Source organism: Glycine soja, chromosome 6, assembly GCF_004193775.1.
Source record: "Glycine soja cultivar W05 chromosome 6, ASM419377v2, whole genome shotgun sequence".
NCBI lineage: Eukaryota > Viridiplantae > Streptophyta > Magnoliopsida > Fabales > Fabaceae > Glycine > Glycine soja.
This window is the reverse complement of record NC_041007.1, coordinates 455,190-473,927: the sequence shown is the minus strand read 5'-3', so window position 1 is coordinate 473,927 and position 18,738 is coordinate 455,190. Positions and strand designations below refer to the sequence as shown.

Here is an 18,738-nt window from a genome sequence, read left to right as displayed (position 1 = left end):
TTGAGAACTGAGAGCGTACAACCGCTATAAGCAGTAATAATCCTTTTCACCATAAAACCCAGCACAAGTAGACTTATCTACTTTTGTTTCTTTGCGCGTGACTGGTAGCTGCTTGTGCAATATTTTCTCACAATCTACTAGGGAATAGGAAAATTAGTCCATCCACAATCTTGTCAGTCAGCTATTTAATTGACCATTTTTTAGTTTAAGTTATGAGATTCATACTCATGCCTGCACATATGAATTAAAGTTTGGTTTTTTTTACTCTTTTAATTTATATTTTAATTTTCTTTTAATTTTTATAATTTAAATATATTATTTTTATATTTTAATTCAAGATAATTTATAATATTATCCATTATAATTAAATATAAAATATTAATAAATAATTTTTAATTAATTTATCACAAGATAATTTATAATAAAAAATAATTAATAATTTATAATTAATTATTTTTATACTTTTTAATAAAAATTAAAAAATAATTAAAATACATATTATGAGAACTAAAAAAATCACTTATGAACTAAAATAGAATTAAAAATTATAAGAATTAAAAAATTATTTTTAAATTATATAAACTAAAAAAAATTACAATATAAATAATAGAGACTAGAAATATCACTTTTAAATTATAAAAATTAAAAATACCAATCATAAAACACTATAGACCAAATAAATAATTTAACTTTAAAGTTATTAACAAATAAGTTGATATATTTAAATTTACTAACAAATATATTTATAAAATATAAAATCTAATTAATTCACGTCAATAACAACATACATATACCAACAATTTATAAGACTTAGAAATTTACAAATAAGTTGATATATTTAAATTTACTAACAAATATATCTATAAAATATAAAATCTAATTAGTTCACGTCAATAACAACATACATATACCAACAACTTATAAGACATATAGAAATTTCTGATTATATTATTGTACCAATAACACATTTGTCTCACCTTTTTTTATCTTTCATTTGTTAGCGCTACAAACTTTAACTTTAAGGGACAAAATAGTTATTTAGTCCTTATTTTATATAAATAAAGATAGAAGAGGAAAAGTCATAAAAAGCATAAGAATCTGCAACAAATAGTCATGGCTGCGCTTGGGGAACAATCAGAAGAACAAGCCATGGCTGCCCAACCTAAACCTCAGAACCGACGACCCATTTCTAACATCGTCATCGTCGTTGGTACCTTAGGATTCTTATGTTGTCTTTTTTTATTTGATTGTGTTAATGTTAATGTTAGTATGGAATGAATGACAGCTATGCAGACGGAGGCACTTCCCATTGTCAACAGATTTCAGCTCACCGAGGACCCTCACTCTCCGTTCGTCACTCCCTCTCTCTCTCTCTCTCTCTCTCTGTTTTTGTTTTATTAGGTTTTAAGATCACTTACACTAATTAGTTCATCATACACACACTTTTTTTTTCCGGCTAACCTCACTGGAAATGAAATACTGTATGCATGATATGCCATGCTGCTTACAAATTAATTTTTAGTCTTGCGCAGAATCTTAGAATTTTTTTGGAGGGAGTTTAAGTTAAAGTGGACCTTTACTTTTCACATATTTACTTTTATTAAGGTGTCTATGCACAATGGTACAGGTTTCCGCGAGGGGTTCCTTGGGTTCGTTATCAGGGGACATACAAAGATCTTAATATAAGCTTGATTTGGCCTGGAAAAGATCCAACTTTGGGTAAGCATGTTTGTCCTTTCAATTTGGTTCTTATATTTCACTTCTTAATTAGGTTTTTGATGTATTGATTGTTTGGAAGAGAAGGGAATAATGAATGTTGCTGTGATGCTATCCCAATCCAAACATTTAGGAACAAACATAAAAACAGGATTTCTGCCGATTTTTGTCAAGCCTGGACTTTGTTTCCTGATTGTGTTACATGGGCAGTAGTTCGGATGTCTGTTAGCATAACTATAATAACATGCCCCCACTACACATCTTCAAGGAACATAACGAAATAAAGTGGCATGTTTTGTTTTCACTTCTATTTTTCATTTGCCGATTCCTGATCCATTTCTTTCAGGGGTTGATAGTGTAGGCACGATATCATCTGCTCTTGTAACGTATGCTGCTATTCAAGCATTACAACCAGACTTGATCATCAATGCAGGCACTGCTGGTGGCTTCAAGGTAGGCACTGTCTTCCCCCAAGCCGTATAGTTAGAGTTGCTGGTTTTCTAGTTTTCTACTCCAAAATGTCTGTATGTTGTGTTATTTGTTGATCTCTTCCTAGTTTAGCTAGCGTTGGTCCTCCTTCCTGTGAAATTGTAATCCCATTCCTTTTGCAATAATTGAATTGTAATGATCTGATACAATGTTTCCCTTTTTTATCACTGGTGTTGGAGTTGATATAACTCTTTTGAATAAGCATTTCAAAGAAAAAAATATTGACCCTGTAATCTATGTTAAATAGTGCTTTTTATATTCTTCTAAAAATGTTTGTAATTAACTTAAAACGAAAGTGATCAAAACCAATTAAACTAAAGCATTATTTGTAATCAATAATGACCATTGATTTTATGTCTTATAATTTTATATACAAATTGTTTTGTAATCAAGAAATGGATTGAACTAAAATGTATGACTACTTTAAGTGGATTGACTGACTATATGATTGTGATCTGATCTGTTGATGACAAAATTATGTTTTACCTGCCTGTGCAGTTGTTCTACTTTCCACCCTTGGTGTACATGCAATAAATAGTAACTCTTTATAGTGAATTGAATCTCACAATGATTATGTATGTAGCTAAAAATATTATGGTGCAGTCACAGATAAATGGATTTGTATGTGCACGAACATATTTGTCTAATTAGTGTTCATTACTGGATGCTTTCAGGCCAAAGGAGCTAGTATTGGTGATGTTTTCATTGTATCAGATTGTGCTTTTCATGACAGAAGAATACCCATACCTGTAAGTGTGGTGTTATTTCTCTAGTTTGGGGTTGTTCTATCTATGTAGGATACTTTGTTCTTTTTACATGTGTCTCTTCTTTTCTTTCTATAATTTATTTTATCTAAGAAAAAGAATTATGACAATTTCATCATGACGTACCTGATACCTCATATTGCTCTAGTTTCTCATTTAACCATCAAAGAAAAATGACAGAAAGAGTAAGGTGGTTGACCTGTCAATATCATTAATGTTGGCTTTATTGGCCCAGTTAAGAATCTACTGAACTTTTTAATAAGCCTTCATGCTTGCATATGGTGAGGTAGAAGTTTTGCCACCAACATCAATATACATGTGTAATGTCTTTTGCAGGTTTTTGATTTGTATGGAGTTGGTGTACGTAAAACCTTTGAAGCACCCAACCTTGTAAAGGAGCTTAATCTAAAGGTGAGTGCTATTTGCTAAAATGTATATGCTCCTACTGAAAACAAAACACTTCATTACAGTTATTCAAAATTCACATTGCCAACCCAAATACCTCAATATCACAATGTTTTGCCATTGGAAATTCAGAATTAGGTGCCCTTTGTTAACCAGATTACCTGGTTTCAAGAACTGCCCATGCATTTCGTGAAGTTTGTTCCCTTTAGCTTTACATGTTTAATTTACTTTTGCTATCAGTCAGCCTCACACACTAATACACTATCAACAATAAATCATAGATGAATGGAGAAAACATTTTATGACAATGTAAGAAAAATTGTTAAGCTTTCAGGTTGTTGGCCTTTACTTTTGTCAGGTCATTAATATATTTATCTCCTGCTGTTATTACTTATTACCTTTATGTTTGTTCTTTTGAGGCCAGGCAATACAATCTTGGCATAGTTTTGAGTTTGGACTCATACCCTATTAAGTGAACTGAATGGAATAATTTTTTTCTTATATATTGGTGTATGAGGAGGTTACAAATGTATTGCTGGCTTGGCATTGATAACTTTGCAAGTGAATAACCAGCTTTAAATTAGATAATAATAATAATAATAATAATAATAGTAACTCACTTTCACACAAGATAAAGATCCTACTCAAACAAGTTGATGTTCCATTTATAGTTTGAACACATGAAAAAATACTTTGATTTGCTTCATTATGTTATTGTGCGCAGTTCTTTTGTTTAGATGAATTGTTCAAAACTTGAACATCAATCAATATTTGTCCATATTTCAGGTGGGTAAATTGTCTACTGGTGACTCTTTAGATATGACACAGCAGGATGAATCGTCAATCATTGCAAACGATGCCACAGTTAAAGATATGGAGGTAACCTGATTATTTGGGTTAATTTCTAGAACTTATTAGTTTCAGCTAATCTATGGGGAATGGCATGAATCCACACATTCACTAATAACACCTTGTTTCATCAAATAAATGCCTACTTAAATTGCACAGTACTGAATAACCAGTAGTAGTTCTCATCCTTCATTTGTTAAATATAGGCTTAACTCACCGTTTCAACTTTTTCTCCAGGGAGCAGCTATTGCTTATGTTTCTGACCTTTTGAAAGTTCCTGCAATGTTTGTAAAAGCTGTTACTGATATCATTGATGGTGACAAACCAACTGCAGAAGAATTCCTGCAAAATCTGGCAGCTGTAACTGCTGCACTTGATCTGGCAGTTGAACAAGTTATTAATTTTATTAATGGAAAGTGTGTATCTGAACTTTGACAACTCAATTTCACCTTACGAGTTTTTTCTGTATGCAATGTTACACGATGGGGTTCCATTGTACACTACTACCATTATTGGTTGGGAATTTGTGAGATTTAAGCAAAAATACAAACTTATAAACTGAAGATATTGCAGCCCCATCTCCCATCTCCCTTTTGTACTGTTCTGGCCTTGCAGGCTGTATAAGTTATCTGACAGATTGTGCAATCATTGTAAACATGTATGCTGACATACTTTAGTGAATCACATAAAGCAATATGGTTTTGATTGTTTGTCTCTGAAATTTCCCATGATGATGGAATGATTGAGTAACTTGATTTTAATAATGGAAGGCCCTACTTCATGGGTTCTGTTATTTGTTTGAAATTCAGACATTAATCAAGGACAATGTGCTAGTACTGAGCTCAAGCACAAACCTGCTAGACTTTGTAAGCTACAGGGGGTTTGAAGGGGTTCCAAATGGCTTAAAATACCCATGCACACACAACGAAAACGTGATTTTCGTACTTAGTTGCCCAAGAAATGCAGTGATAATTGTCGTTATTTAATGCCTGCCCTTGTTCTTGCAGGACTTAATGGCTGGTTAAAACAAGGGCCACAAAAGACCCTCGTTAAGTGTTCTTCAGATGCACATTAGATCACTTAAAATGTTGAAATATCAGCTGATGTAATTTTAAATAAAATATTTGAATGTTTGGTTTCATATTGAGAAATTGATTATAAGTTTAAAATTGATTCTGAGATGCAATAATTTTTATTAGCTTTAAGGTTAAAAAAAAATAGTCTTACTACTAACTTTGCTTTTAAAATAAAAAACATTCAAACATCAATCACTCTGCTCTAACATATTATTTTAACCAAAATCAATATCATTGAAAATAAATTTTGTAAATGCTTACCTATACCCATACAACCTACCTCCCTGTTGTAAAAATCAATATCGCTTACTTACATGTTTAATTTAACTTTATTTAATAATCACTCGTTTTTATTAATTTTTGAAATTTTCTTGGAAAAGTTGTGTTTATTTCTCTAATGTTAAGCGTTACCAAACTTGTATCAAAGTTACGGTATAGCAACTAGCTAGATGTTAATAAGCCCGGTGATGTGTTCCAGGACATGGAAGGTTTTGGGCAGCTCTTCAATAATGAATCGCATAGAAGGAATCACATTTAGAACGAGAAAACAATAATTATTAGTTTCTGAAAATCACATTCAAAATGTAAAATCCTTACATCCGAAATGTAAAACCAAACACACCAAACGATGACAGCTTTAACCGTTGCAATGAACTTGATACTTACTGGGTTTTGGAGTTACGATTGTTTTTGAAGATATTCGTAGCAGGGACCTAATTGATCTTATTGTTCGTCACTACTATCCTCAAATCCATCATTAGCATGGACCGTGTTTATACGAGGCATTAAACTCTCAAGCTAATTTTGGATACGGAAAAAGAAAACCTTCAACAAATACTTTAATCTAAATGTGACGGAAAATATAATCCCTTCAAAGCAACTTTATGACGACTCCCTCATTGGCTCAAGTCAAGCAGTTAAAATACGATAACGTGGAAAAGTTCTGTCAAGAACTGAATTTGAAGAGCCTAAGCAAATAGACATGTTATATGTAAAGCATTTCCAGCTACAAATACTGTACCTTCAACATAAATTTCTAGCTTTCCCTTCATCTCTAACTTTACAAAGAACCAGATTCTTCCAAGGAGCCAAACATTTTCAACGCAATATGGACCCCGACAATGACAACCGACCATATTGCTTGATTAAGTTAATTTAAACACAAGTATGCAGTGATGTGAATCTTCTATCACACCACTCCAGAAGGTAGGCGGAGAACAAACTGTCCCCCGAAAACACTGCAATAAAATAAATATCATAAGGAAGAGAATCATGCTGAAAAGTTCTTGAGACATTATCAGCAATACCGTGAAAGAAGGTTCAAAATAGGAAAGATCCCTATGTAATGCACTCAACTAACCTTTTGACATAATAGTAGCAGAAATCTGCTAAGATAAAAGTCTGGACAATTTCTGAAATAAGCACCATTGACGGCCATAATCCATACCCCAAGGCAACCAACAAATGTCCACGACTATCTAACACCTGTTACAAGAAATGGTAAGTTAGTAGGACTGTAGGAGACTCGCAATTAGTAAATCCAATAAGTTACACTACTAAAAAAAATGTGCTAAGAACGGCAAACTTGTAACCCACTGGCTAAGAAATTGGATTTAACTTAATTTTAAAAGATAGAACATACAAACAATTAAAAGATATCAGTTACAGGCCAAACACATGACACTGTAATACTTACAGAAGAAAGCTGATTATTGTGCCATTGGAAATGAAAGCCAAACTTGAAATTACAAATTATAATTATATTCACATTTCACTCCTTGATCGACCAGATAGCTGATCACACAAGCCAGAAATGAAGTGACAGCTGAATTTGAAAATGGTTCATAGAGCTGATTAATGCAATCACAAGTTTGGAAGAACATATCATACCTGAAGAACCCAATGAGCACAGCTCAAGAATCTTGCGACACCCAGGGCAAATACATAATGTGCTGTGAATGGCTCAACAATCTGAAAGCATAAAATAAAATGAAATTAAGAAGGAAGAGAGTAGAATTGGATAGCATAAACAACATGTATGATGGATATTCTTATATACTTTGGTGTTCTGCATGACTCGGAGTTGGGGCAGTACTGACACAGCTTCGAGATATACACAGAATGCCCAGGCAATCCTGTTCAATAAATGATGTGAAGTTGATGGATGAATAAACAAGGCTAACACAGCACAGGGTATCATCTGCAGTCAATATATTTTTTTTTAAAAAAAAGGAGCAGATAAATGCACAAGTATATATAACCTTTGAGTTGAGTAAAATGAAAAGAATTAGAGAAGGAGCTTACCACATAGTATATAGCAAAATTGTCTTTGTCTTCCATGTAACTAGACTTCAATTTAAAACGAATCATGTATATAACCCACAGTGTGGTTACCAAAGTAGCCAAATCAAGCAGGGTGTGTATATCATATTCCATGACAAAACTGCAGTACAACCTAACAGATAAAAATATAGCTGTCAATTCCTGGGATTTGAGTGATAATCCTGTACATCACAAATAGTAGTGAGAAAAGGCGTCAAATACGGTACCATCCTCATCACAAGACAAAAAAAATTATAAGGAAATTGCAGACATGACAAGAAATAAAGAAGAGCGGACCGGCACAAGTTTTTTCTTTGATGAGTTTGTAGATGAGAACAGAAATTCCAAGAGAGTGAACAGCCTCGGCGGTGACGAAAAGGTTGTCGTGATCGTGAACGATGAAGCGGAGAAGGACGAGAGCCGCCATGCCGGAAACGACGGCGAGAAAAGCCTTGACCTTTGGGGGTTGCCGCCGCACCCATGTCGTGATTGCGTGGATCGACTTTCTCCCACTCCTCATGATGATCCCTTCTTTTCTTTCTCTTTCCACCAAACCAAAAATTTATTCTTTTTTGGTACTGTATTTGATTTTATGATTTTGCGTTCCTTCAATGAGAAATTCAGAACTTCCTTCCCGGAATTCAATTCTTTCTGAATTAGGGCACAACTCGACTGGCTCAAACGTCAACGTCAAGTCAACGTCAACTTAGTCGCTGACTCGCTTCAATTCCCCACCCCAGCCAGTGTCGTTAAATATTTACGCACTTTTCGGCTTTTTTACGACTGTTTTTTACTTGGGATCGATTCTATTTATAATCTATGATCACCACAGACACCTGTTAATACTTCTGAGGTAAAGATCCTAATATTTGTTACCATCTATTTTATTTTATTTTTTACTTTTTTCAACTGAAATGTTAAAAAATTTTACGTTTAATTTTTTATTTTAATTTATGACTTTAAAATCGTAAGACTTAAAGTCGTAAGTTTAATTTAACAATTATTTTTATTATTAAATTATTAAATATTATTAATAATAAATACCTAAAACAACTAAATAAAAAATCTTTTAAAAAAACTTTAAAATCTATTTATTACTTATTTCATTTTCAATAATAATTTAATTTAAAATCGATTCTTAAATGAAAAAAGTAAAAAAAAAAAAATCGCCCATTCAGTGAAAAAGCCCACACTTTTCACAATATCAAATATATTATTATTATTATTTATGTTATCTTGATACTATTAGATTTCTTGCATTCGATCTTTTTAGTACGTTTCAAAAAAATACTAATATGTGGATAAAATAAATAGTAAGACATAAAGTTAGATAAGAGTATCATAAAATAAAAAACATGATAAATTTTTATAGTATCTAGTGTTTAATATGTACTAAAAATAATAATAATAATATAATTATTTTATATAAAATTTATATTTCATTCAAATTCAATTTGATTTTTTAAATCATCAAGTTTCCTATTTAGAGAAAAACATGGTAGAAATAATAGCAATTCTTAGTAAATGATAAGATCCACATTCTAATAGAGGAAGTAGATCCAAAATCAAATTAAAACAAATCCTAACAAAATCATAAATCCTTGAAATCTATCTCAAACTCTCATTAGATTTACAAATAAAAATTCAAAATTTCAGGTAATTTATTTTGAGTTTTTCATTTACACTTAATTTTGAGTCTTTAAAATACTCAGAAATGTTGAATGAAATTGGATAACTTAACAAACACCCTTGTATATTTGTTATTGATCTCGTTTTTTATTACCTGTTTTGACAATTAATTGATGTTCATGAGTATTAGTATAAAAAATTGTAATAAATAAATTATGCTGTTAATGCTGCTGTTATTTACAGTGAAGTTAACTCGTTTACTGTATATTGTTACTTGATAATTTGTTCAAATTTTGTTGGTTTATGTCTTTTGATATGATTAGTTAACGAAGATTTTTTTTTTTCTGCAACGAAGATGGATAAGAAATGCTTTTACCAATTGGAATTCCCATAACTCGTTTATCTGTTGATGTTATTTTTTTGGTGATTACATATAATAGGTAAAAACTGAAAAGTTGAATTATTGTTACGAGTTAATTAAGGATCTCATCTTCACCAGGAGAGTATATTCTTTTTTATCAGGGACCCTTTGCAAGAGAGAAACTAAGAAGATATTAACAAGGTCATCTTTATATTGTTGTAATTTATTCTTTGTAATTAGTGAGTTATCCTAATTGTTGTAGTTTTTATTTTTTATTTTTTTGTGGTTAGGAGGCTTTGATTGTGTATTTTTTTATTAGGTTTCTTTATATTCTTTGTAGTGATTAGATTGCTTCTTTTTTTTTTCTAGACCATGATTAGATTTTCTTCTGTACTTGTTATTTTTAACTTGCTAAGAGCATCTAATTTTTTAACCTATGTATAATTGTAACTTTTTCGATCCAGAATTTTGGACCTATAATATAATTGTAAGCTTTGCATGTAGCATTTTTCTTGACGTTAAGCTTTCCACATACGGAACACGTAAACACAATAAATGTAAAATAGAAACTAGAAAGCTTGATTTCCGTGACATTTTTATCTTTTTATCATTGCCATTGAAGAAAAAAAAGTGAGTCAGAAAGTGGAGGAAGTTGATCTCTTGAGCAAAGGCTGGAGGTGTTTGTCTTCTTCGAGAGCAACAAGACCTAAATGGGATGGATCATCGAGCATCATCCTAGCAGACAAGTAACCAGCAATGGACCAGGTCTGGAACTTACGGGCCTGCTTTCCAACATATCGGCCCGTCGTTCCATCATAGTATTCGGGCCAGTTGTCCTTCAGCAATTTGCTCTCTGCAATGTTAAGGGCACGTCTTGCAATTTGGGGCCTCCCAGTCTTGATCGATGCCGCAGCCAGAAGCCATAATAGAACTGTAACCACCACAAATCAATGTATCTAAATTATGTAATTACTAGCATCATGCCATCATCTCAATTCAAAGTGTGTTGTCAGCTCCTACTAAATGAGCACAGAGCTAGTCAAATTTCACAATGATAAAAAATTAGAGTTCACTTAACAAAAATCTTAGACAGTTCCTTTAATATTTAAGGTAGGAGTCTAGGATACATACTAGAGAAGGAAAATATAATTAATGATCATTATCTTGTGTCTAGCTCTATGATCATATCCCAATAAGAGAAAAACTGTTACACGATTTAGCACCACCACATGTTTATGGTCCTAGTAAGTGATTCTAATTAATTTCTACATAACACTTTAACGAGGCTTATTAGCTTTTTCTCATGAATTGAAAAACTCAATTACATGTCACAGAGAAATTAATTAATTTGAAATCCATAATGGTAGCATGAGGATTTAGAATAGAATTACCAGGCCAGGATCCCCCGTTGTGGTAACTCCATCTAGTATTTTTAGGGTCACATCCTGTTACTAGCCTCCATTCATGGCTTTCAATTGCTGGATAACAAACTTTGACAGGCATCTCCCCAATTAATTCGTCCCATCGTGATTCAATTAGATCCATGATTGCAATTGACTGCTCAGGAGTTGCCATGCACGACAAGATTGCAATGCAATTGCCCAGGCAAAACCACCGGAAATCCATCCTAGCCGGGCTCACATTCCCAACAAAGTATCCACCATGATGAGGCATGAAATCAAATATCCAATCTGGTAATGAATCAGGAATCACATTGAACTTGTTCACTGCAGTATGCGAGTACTCTTCTGTTTTGAAGCGGTATACATCATTAAGTTGCTTCAAATCCAACCAAAAGTAGCTCCTCATATGATAGCTTAAGGCATGCAACCGTTTCACAATTCGCTCCACGAACTCTTTCCCTTCCATGTCTTGCTTAAGCAATTGCAAGGCACATCTTAAAGCCATGAAGAACAATGCTTGAATTTCAATTGGATACCCATAAACACCCTGAAATATCATAATACAAAGTTGAAAGAAAGAAATGGATAAATTAACCATAGCTATAAAAGTCAGTGTAAATCCCCTAACAGATGATCATGAATCATTTTGGCCTAATCAATGCCTAGTTTCAAGACACTAGACAATCAAAATTTCAGAAAACTCACCATTCTTCGATCAATCATGCAGCATCCATCAGCACATAGTAAAGTTGGAAACGTGTCAAACCCCTCTGACAGGCATAAACTCAGGATCAAGCGCATACCCTTTTGACATTCAGGCCGTTCAGCCAAAGAAGGGTCTCCTGTAGCCTTTGTGTATGCGCGAAGCAATATAATCCACCAAAATCCAGAATCAACTGGAGCAACCCTGCCTATTGCACTTTCACCAAAATCTGCTATCAGGGTCTCATGATTTCTAACTGGATCATGGAATACTTTAAAACTAGCAGGCATCACCCCTTCTGCTAGCTGGAATCTGTCAATCTTTTTCTCCCATGATTGAAGGCGAAGGGTCTTTAAAAGAAAATTTTTAACAATGTCTGTTTCCCCATGCATCAGAAAAGCCAAAGCACTTGGGACAAAGTCTCTTATAAATACCTATGCACAAATGCAAATATACCTTAGATTAGACCTCATAGCAAAATCAAAAATATGGAGGCAAGGAAAGAGAAGTATATAATGATCAAAACCACTGATCTAACATGACAAGGAAGTAAAAACTAAAAGATTAAGCTGTAATATAGCATGTGTATCCGGTTAGTGGATTTTATATCACTTGAAACCATGAGTGTAGTAGATCCATAAAAGATAACATGGTCTAGAAGTCTAACCAAAATTCAAGTATTGTGATGGAATTGTGCCAATTCCTCCCCCCACCCCCCCCACACACACAAAAAAAAAGATACCATAGAAGAAACAGATATATCAAAGGTCATGCTACCTGATCATAATTAAGTTTCTCATCAGAATTATCCAAAGCAGCAATTGTACCAACTGGCTGACCACGAAAATATACCAAGGAACGTCTCAGCTCTTCCCAAGCTTCTAATGTTAATGGAGGTGGAATTTGTGGATCCAATGTCACTGATCTTGGAGTATTAATACCTGACTTTGGCAGAGGAGAATGTAGATGATCAAGAAGGTCTCCCAGGCGAGATGAACTATCAACTTTTGTGGCCAATTGACGTGGAGAAAAGCCTATGGATAGTTCACTCATTGATCTTTCATCACATGATCTTTGTCTCTCTATATTCAAAGCCCTTGGCCTATCTAATGCTTTTGAGAAATCAAATTCCTCCGTTTCTGACACACTAACTAGTGCTTCTGGGCTCTTAAAACTCCCATTGTGAGACCTATCGGTCGGAAACAAAGACATCTTCCAAAATATTAGCACTTCCAATTGTCTTGCTCAAAATCCTGCACAGTTAAGTTTATTGACATAAAATTAACATAAATATAAACCACACTCACAAACTCCTAAATTCCTCGTTTTCTAACACTTCATGAGCCCAAAAACATATATTTCCAAACTCATGCATCATTCTTTTAATCCGAAACGATTGAGTTCAGACATACAGGTTCCCCAAAATGATACTACATGAAGATTATAAACACCAACCAAGAGATTAATTTTGAAAATAACATCACACTGTTCAATTCAAGTGGTTTGTCGTTACTCAACAGAAGAAAAAAAATCAAGTGGTTTTAACTTTTAATTATCAGATTAATTGGGAAATAGAAGTATACAAGTATTGCAGTGGTTTTAAGTTTTAACTATGTAGTTCCAACTTTCCAATTCCAGATCCCTAAAAGGCACAAGCACAACGTTGTTTTTCGATTAATTCTAAAAAAGCTTTACTTCTTAATTACCTAGCTGGCCAAAATTCTCCCAAATCCTAAAGTGAAAGTCTCATATATATAAGATTTTGACAATGTAAAAAAGAGAACCTCAATAAGCATTGAGCAAATTAACCAGACAAGACAACCACAAAAAAGAAAAAGAAAAATTATTTTAAAAAAAGGAGGTAACTGGAGAAGAAACAACATTGTAATTAAAATCTCCGTGGTTGTACAACGTGATCAGAAAACCACTTGCACGTTGCCATCAAATTAATTAAGGATCAGAAAAGTTTCAGGATTTACACTTAGGCATGATGCAAGCTCCAAAATGTTTAGTGTAGGAACACAAACTCGAAATTAAACATGATGCATGGCAAAGAGGGCTCAATGGGTCAAATGAGATAATCATTTTAAATTGCATAGAAATAAAGAAGATGAGAAAAACTAACCCCCAGAAGTTGGGAGATATTTTTTGTTTTGTGTGGGTTGGTTTACAGTACTATAAAGTAAAGTTGTAGAGAAAGAAGAGAAGAAGTTAAAGCACGTGAAACAAAAAGGTCCTTCTTCCTTTCACTGTGTGTTGTGATTGTGATCTGTGATCTGTGATCTGTGAAGGAAACAACGAAAGAATGGGTTTGTTTGTATGACTATGATGCATGATACACGGAGGCGCGCTGATATTGTGATGCTACGTGTGATCTTAATATTGCTCATTCACTCTACCATCATCATGACCCTCACTCAGCCACAAAGTTACAATTTCAAAATTCACATTGTCTTTAATTTTTCATTTTTATTCTCACACTGCTTCGATATATATATATATATATAGAATTTCATTCAATAAATACACAATGTTTTAAAATATTTTCCTATTGTAATTAAAGTTTATATAAAGTTACATAATTCTACAGGTTACATTTGTTCAAATATGAATATAGTTATCAATATTTGATTGTTTATTTGTATAACAATAGTATATATTTATATTTGAATGATTAGAAGGACAAGCTAATAGTTTAATAAGATGTTTGTCTTGAATTGAAATAAATATTCACGTAAAAATATTAATATTTTTTTCATTGAATATGTTTGTTTTTCTAAACTTTTAACAATACTTTCTGAATTTTATTAAATTATTGTATACATACGTGATGATTTATTTTAAGATAATCATAACATTTCTTGAATAACTGATATAAAATTTAATATATTTACTTTTATTTTATTAGAATGCATTAAGTTATTTACTTTTATAATAATTATTTTAAAAATTATATTTGTAGTAATTTCTTTTTTTGGGTGAATTATTTGTAGCAATTTCTAATTAGGTAATTAACTATGTAAAAATCTGTATATTGACAGTGTCAAAAATTAATTTCTCTAATCTTGGATACTTTAACTCTTATGACGTATTTATTAGATTTTTAGATAAAATCTTAACATAATTTAATATGTATACTTTATTACCTTATAGTTACCCGTACAAGGTATGCAATTTCTCTAATCTTGGATACTTTAACTCGTCTCTGAGTGACTTGAGTTTCGGAATTCTTGACCATGGTTGTTCCTTCCCTTATGCTTCCAACTTGAAGGCTCATAATTAGAGAAACATGCTCTCTAACTCGAACGGAGGATTATTGGACATCAACAAAGCTTTGAGGGTATCATTACTCCTTAACTTTCTCGACGAGGGCTGGCTTGAATCGACGCTGCTACATGCTATACGTAATATATATGATGGATGGTAGATATGGATTCTGATGTTATTTTAATAGTGCTGGGCTATGATTGGTGTGGTTAATTAATATTTGTATCTCCCTTATGGTTTAACCTCACGGATCCTCGTTTTTTTTTTCATTCGATGCCTTCCCTTTCTGTTATGTTGGCACCTCTAGTGCCTTTTTCATCAATAATAATTTGTTTGCTGAGTTAAAAAAAATTACTCTTGGACTAAATCAGAACAAGAATTAAATTTTTAGAAGAATATTTTGAATGTGAACTGGAAATTTAATTTTGAAATGTTTTGTTAATTTTAATTTCAAAATTTGTTAAAAAAAATACTTTTAGATATTTAAAAGTTTTATCATACATTATATTTTTAGAATACAAGATAAAAAAAATTCAAGAGTGGTGTAACAAAGAAAGATGATATAACGGCAATTCCCGTGTAGAAATTGACCTGCCCAATGTATTCCATCTTCAATAAGATACATGTCCTTTGTTGCCCTGCTGTGTGTGGCCCAGTTCACTTATACTAAACGGGTCCATACGAGTAAGGAAGTAAAAATCATCGTGGAACACTGTTGCATAACTTCGTGGAAAATGTCATTTTGTTCTCTGTTCATTTCCAGCAAAATCCTAGTAGAATAGCAACATATTCGCAAGTTAAATACATTAGTATTATTTTTGGTTATCAAACAAAAGAGGAAGAGGACAAGAGAGACCTCGATTAGTCACGGTATGGAAATACTTTAAGAGTGTGTTTCGATGGAGAAATTAAAAATTCTGATAAATTTTAAATTCTAAGAATTTCAAATACTATTGAAATTCTTTTATTTTCAAAATTTTGTGTTTGGATAAAAAAATTTAAAATTATGAGGATGAAAAAAATGAATGAAAAAAAGAGAAGATATTGTTGGTGTGTTACGTGTTTGTTCCTCTATGCTCACACCCGATCGATATTTTAGGAGTGTCAGACGGTGTTTCTTAAAGAAGACTATAAGAAGAGAATTTCAATTTTTCACCTTTTAGAAAAAAATTGAAATTTCAGATTTTTAGTTGTTTAAAATTCTGTTTTAAGATTTCAAAATTTTAAATTCTTCATAAAAAAACATCCAAACAATAAATTCTAAATTACATAAATTCAAATTCTCTGATAAATTACTTTCCTATGATAAAATTCTTTATCCAAACGCACTCTAAACAAAATTGCTTAACATGTAAATTTTAAAGTTTGATTACTTACAATTGCGGTTCACACAAGAAAAAGGAAATGTGTACCTGGGCTGTGAGGGAGTGTACTGTACATTGCTGCATAATATGTTCACACCAGACCCACCGTTAATTTTATTTTTTTAAAGAGTAACTTTTTGACTTTGATCAAGATATCTTCACATTCTCAAGGAAAAAAAAAAAAAAAGATACCTTCACAGATATTGCTTTAAGATTGACTTATCGGATACTGTTGTGAGTATCGATTACAACGGAATAATTTTGTAATTACACAAAGGAGTGTATTAGTTTAAGGTTTTATGGCCATTCTTGTTGAAAATATTTGTACACCTTGTACTCTTTAAGCCACTTTTCGAACATCGTTTCTATTAACGTTTTTTTTCCTACACGAATGTTAATTGTTAGTTTTCACAAATATCACCATGAACATGGAGGAGAAAAACTGCAGTAGCTTGCAGTGTAAGGAAGCAGAAAGAAGATGAGTTACCTGAATCAACTTGCTATTATTGATTAATTGTGAGAGAAGTTGATACAAGAGTTTATATACTATAGCTCAACTAATCAACTAACTCACAACAAACATAACTAACTCTAACTAACTTGGTATAACTCACTAACCCGAGTTTAGTAACTCTAATTAGCTAAACTATACTAAGTTAAGTTGGCTAATAAGTTTGTTAATTTTTATTACTAGAAGAAACAAACCTGTGACATTTTCTTCTTCTTTTTTTTTTTTAACCATCAACCAGTATCTCCTATTTCTGCTAACGTACATGGGTTTTTACAATTTGTGGTAACAAGATTCAAGAGGATCAAACTTCAAACCATTTTAGTCGTGTAATCTTTTATATACTTCAACACACTTTCCTGATACCTCTGCCTATTTCAAGACATTTGATCCTATAAATCTGACTGATAGGGCCATGATATTGCCTTTTGTGGCAAACATAGGAATGGACTGTTTATTTGCGGTGCTAAAATTGAACAAGTATATATATTGAAACTTTTTTGAAACTGATGTGCATACCTAATAATAATAATAATAAAAAAAACAATTTGACTCCACAATAAGATGATTTTGGCCTTAATTTAACAGTATTTCGCTTGTTTGACATCCCTTTTATTTTCCTTCTTTTTATCCAGTTGTTTTTGATAATCATACTGCAGATTCATAAAACAGCAAAAGATTACTGCGCAGTTTAATTTCTCTGTTTATATATGATATGGGTTTATTCAGGATACGGATCCCAAAAGAAGTGGCATCAGAAGTCGCAATGTTATACTTTCCAATCACACAACAGATTGTCCCTTTTCTTTTTCTCCATCTCAAAAAGTCAGAGTACCTATCTATATTTACTTTTAACTCCAATCTTACCAACCTTCACCCTAACATTTTTTCACTGTGGGGTAATATGAACCCGGTGGTTACAGATATTTTTTTCTTGCTTAATTTGCCAATATAATGTGTGGTTGTGATATTAGACTTTTGCACACTTAACAGAAAGCAAATTCTACTAGTCAAAAGGTAATAGAGATGTAGGAAAATGGATTAGAGACTAAAACCTTTTGGTGGTTGTAAAAAATGAACAGGACTTCCTTGTTTCTGTTTGATTGTGGATGATCAAGTGTGTGTTTGGATTTAAGTTGGAAATGCAATACACTGTGATTCTATATAAATTCAACGAATAAAAGTAAATTGAAAGTAAAAATAAGAGTGATGATGCTTCTGCAAACGTAAGTTTGCCTCAAATGCACGTTTGCAACCTTCTACCCAAACACACACCAAATAAGTTTTTAAATGCTACCATATTAGAACTACAGTTAGAAAAGGATTTGGTTTTATAGGTAAAACTATATATTGCAGACTACAGTACCTACAAGATAAAGAGGATGATAAGGATCACATTAAAGTGATGCGCAACAAAAATAGTTTATAGTGCGCTATAAAGCCAAATAGAAATCGAATTCCTTTTCATAATGAAGTGATTTGTCCCTATAACAAGTCCGATTTCCAAAAGGGTACTTCATATCACCATCTTAAGCACGTGCCACATAGGCCATCAAGTTGACACCACGTCATGGGGCCTGTTATAACCATTATTGCTGAATGTGATGGCTTACTAGAAAAAGTTGAGAGAACAACTATGCAACTATCTAATGTTGTGAGGTGGATATTAATATTTGATGTGATGAGTGGTTTGTTCTATAAAGTTCCATAGAAGCAAAGGCTTTTCCTTGCTATTATATGCTTTGATCCACTTAATCAGTGTAAGAATCTCTCTATAATTAATCCTTTCCAGATTTTTGAGGATGGGTTATTATTGCTATAAACGCAAGGCTTATAGTACTCATACATCAGATGTTATTGTGATGTTGGCGGTGGCCTTGAT

At 32.5% G+C, this 18,738-nt stretch overlaps 3 protein-coding genes across 3 annotated transcripts; 1 reads left to right on the top strand and 2 right to left on the bottom strand.

The window, feature by feature from the left end:
* Positions 1-1,050: 1,050 nt before the first annotated feature.
* Positions 1,051-4,944, top strand: LOC114414438 (5'-methylthioadenosine/S-adenosylhomocysteine nucleosidase 2-like). The gene is made up of 8 exons (XM_028378704.1): positions 1,051-1,210; positions 1,286-1,349; positions 1,628-1,719; positions 2,063-2,169; positions 2,880-2,954; positions 3,306-3,380; positions 4,161-4,253; positions 4,461-4,944. Exons 1-8 carry the CDS (start codon positions 1,114-1,116, stop codon positions 4,656-4,658), a joined length of 801 nt encoding a protein of 266 aa, XP_028234505.1. The 5' UTR covers positions 1,051-1,113; the 3' UTR covers positions 4,659-4,944.
* A 1,170-nt stretch (positions 4,945-6,114) lies between these two features.
* On the bottom strand, positions 6,115-8,377 carry LOC114414437 (putative ER lumen protein-retaining receptor C28H8.4). The gene is made up of 6 exons (XM_028378703.1): positions 7,919-8,377; positions 7,604-7,803; positions 7,359-7,499; positions 7,190-7,270; positions 6,660-6,784; positions 6,115-6,537 (listed from the first exon to the last, which is right to left on the bottom strand). The coding sequence occupies exons 1-6, from the start codon at positions 8,139-8,141 to the stop codon at positions 6,489-6,491; spliced, it is 819 nt and encodes a 272-aa protein (XP_028234504.1). The 5' UTR covers positions 8,142-8,377; the 3' UTR covers positions 6,115-6,488.
* A 1,777-nt stretch (positions 8,378-10,154) lies between these two features.
* On the bottom strand, positions 10,155-13,867 carry LOC114414436 (probable alkaline/neutral invertase F). The gene is made up of 5 exons (XM_028378702.1): positions 13,697-13,867; positions 12,495-12,970; positions 11,720-12,151; positions 11,003-11,561; positions 10,155-10,542 (listed from the first exon to the last, which is right to left on the bottom strand). Exons 2-5 carry the CDS (start codon positions 12,927-12,929, stop codon positions 10,247-10,249), a joined length of 1,722 nt encoding a protein of 573 aa, XP_028234503.1. The 5' UTR covers positions 12,930-12,970; positions 13,697-13,867; the 3' UTR covers positions 10,155-10,246.
* Between the last annotated feature and the right edge of the window lie 4,871 nt (positions 13,868-18,738).

Bases quoted from the DNA above. Each gene is read 5' to 3' on its own strand.
- LOC114414438 (XM_028378704.1), top strand. From the start codon at position 1,114: ATGGCTGCGCTTGGGGAACAATCAGAAGAACAAGCCATGGCTGCCCAA. The intron at 1,720-2,062 runs GTAAGCATGTTT...CATTTCTTTCAG, and splicing joins TGGAAAAGATCCAACTTTGG to GGGTTGATAGTGTAGGCACG. The intron at 2,170-2,879 runs GTAGGCACTGTC...GGATGCTTTCAG, and splicing joins GCACTGCTGGTGGCTTCAAG to GCCAAAGGAGCTAGTATTGG.
- LOC114414437 (XM_028378703.1), bottom strand. From the start codon at position 8,141: ATGAGGAGTGGGAGAAAGTCGATCCACGCAATCACGACATGGGTGCGG. The intron at 7,271-7,358 runs GTATATAAGAAT...TTATGCTTTCAG, and splicing joins GAGTCATGCAGAACACCAAA to ATTGTTGAGCCATTCACAGC. The intron at 6,538-6,659 runs GTTAGTTGAGTG...ATTTTATTGCAG, and splicing joins TGCTACTATTATGTCAAAAG to TGTTTTCGGGGGACAGTTTG.
- LOC114414436 (XM_028378702.1), bottom strand. From the start codon at position 12,929: ATGTCTTTGTTTCCGACCGATAGGTCTCACAATGGGAGTTTTAAGAGC. The intron at 12,152-12,494 runs GTAGCATGACCT...ATTTGTGCATAG, and splicing joins AGAAACTTAATTATGATCAG to GTATTTATAAGAGACTTTGT. The intron at 11,562-11,719 runs GTGAGTTTTCTG...ATGATATTTCAG, and splicing joins GCATGATTGATCGAAGAATG to GGTGTTTATGGGTATCCAAT.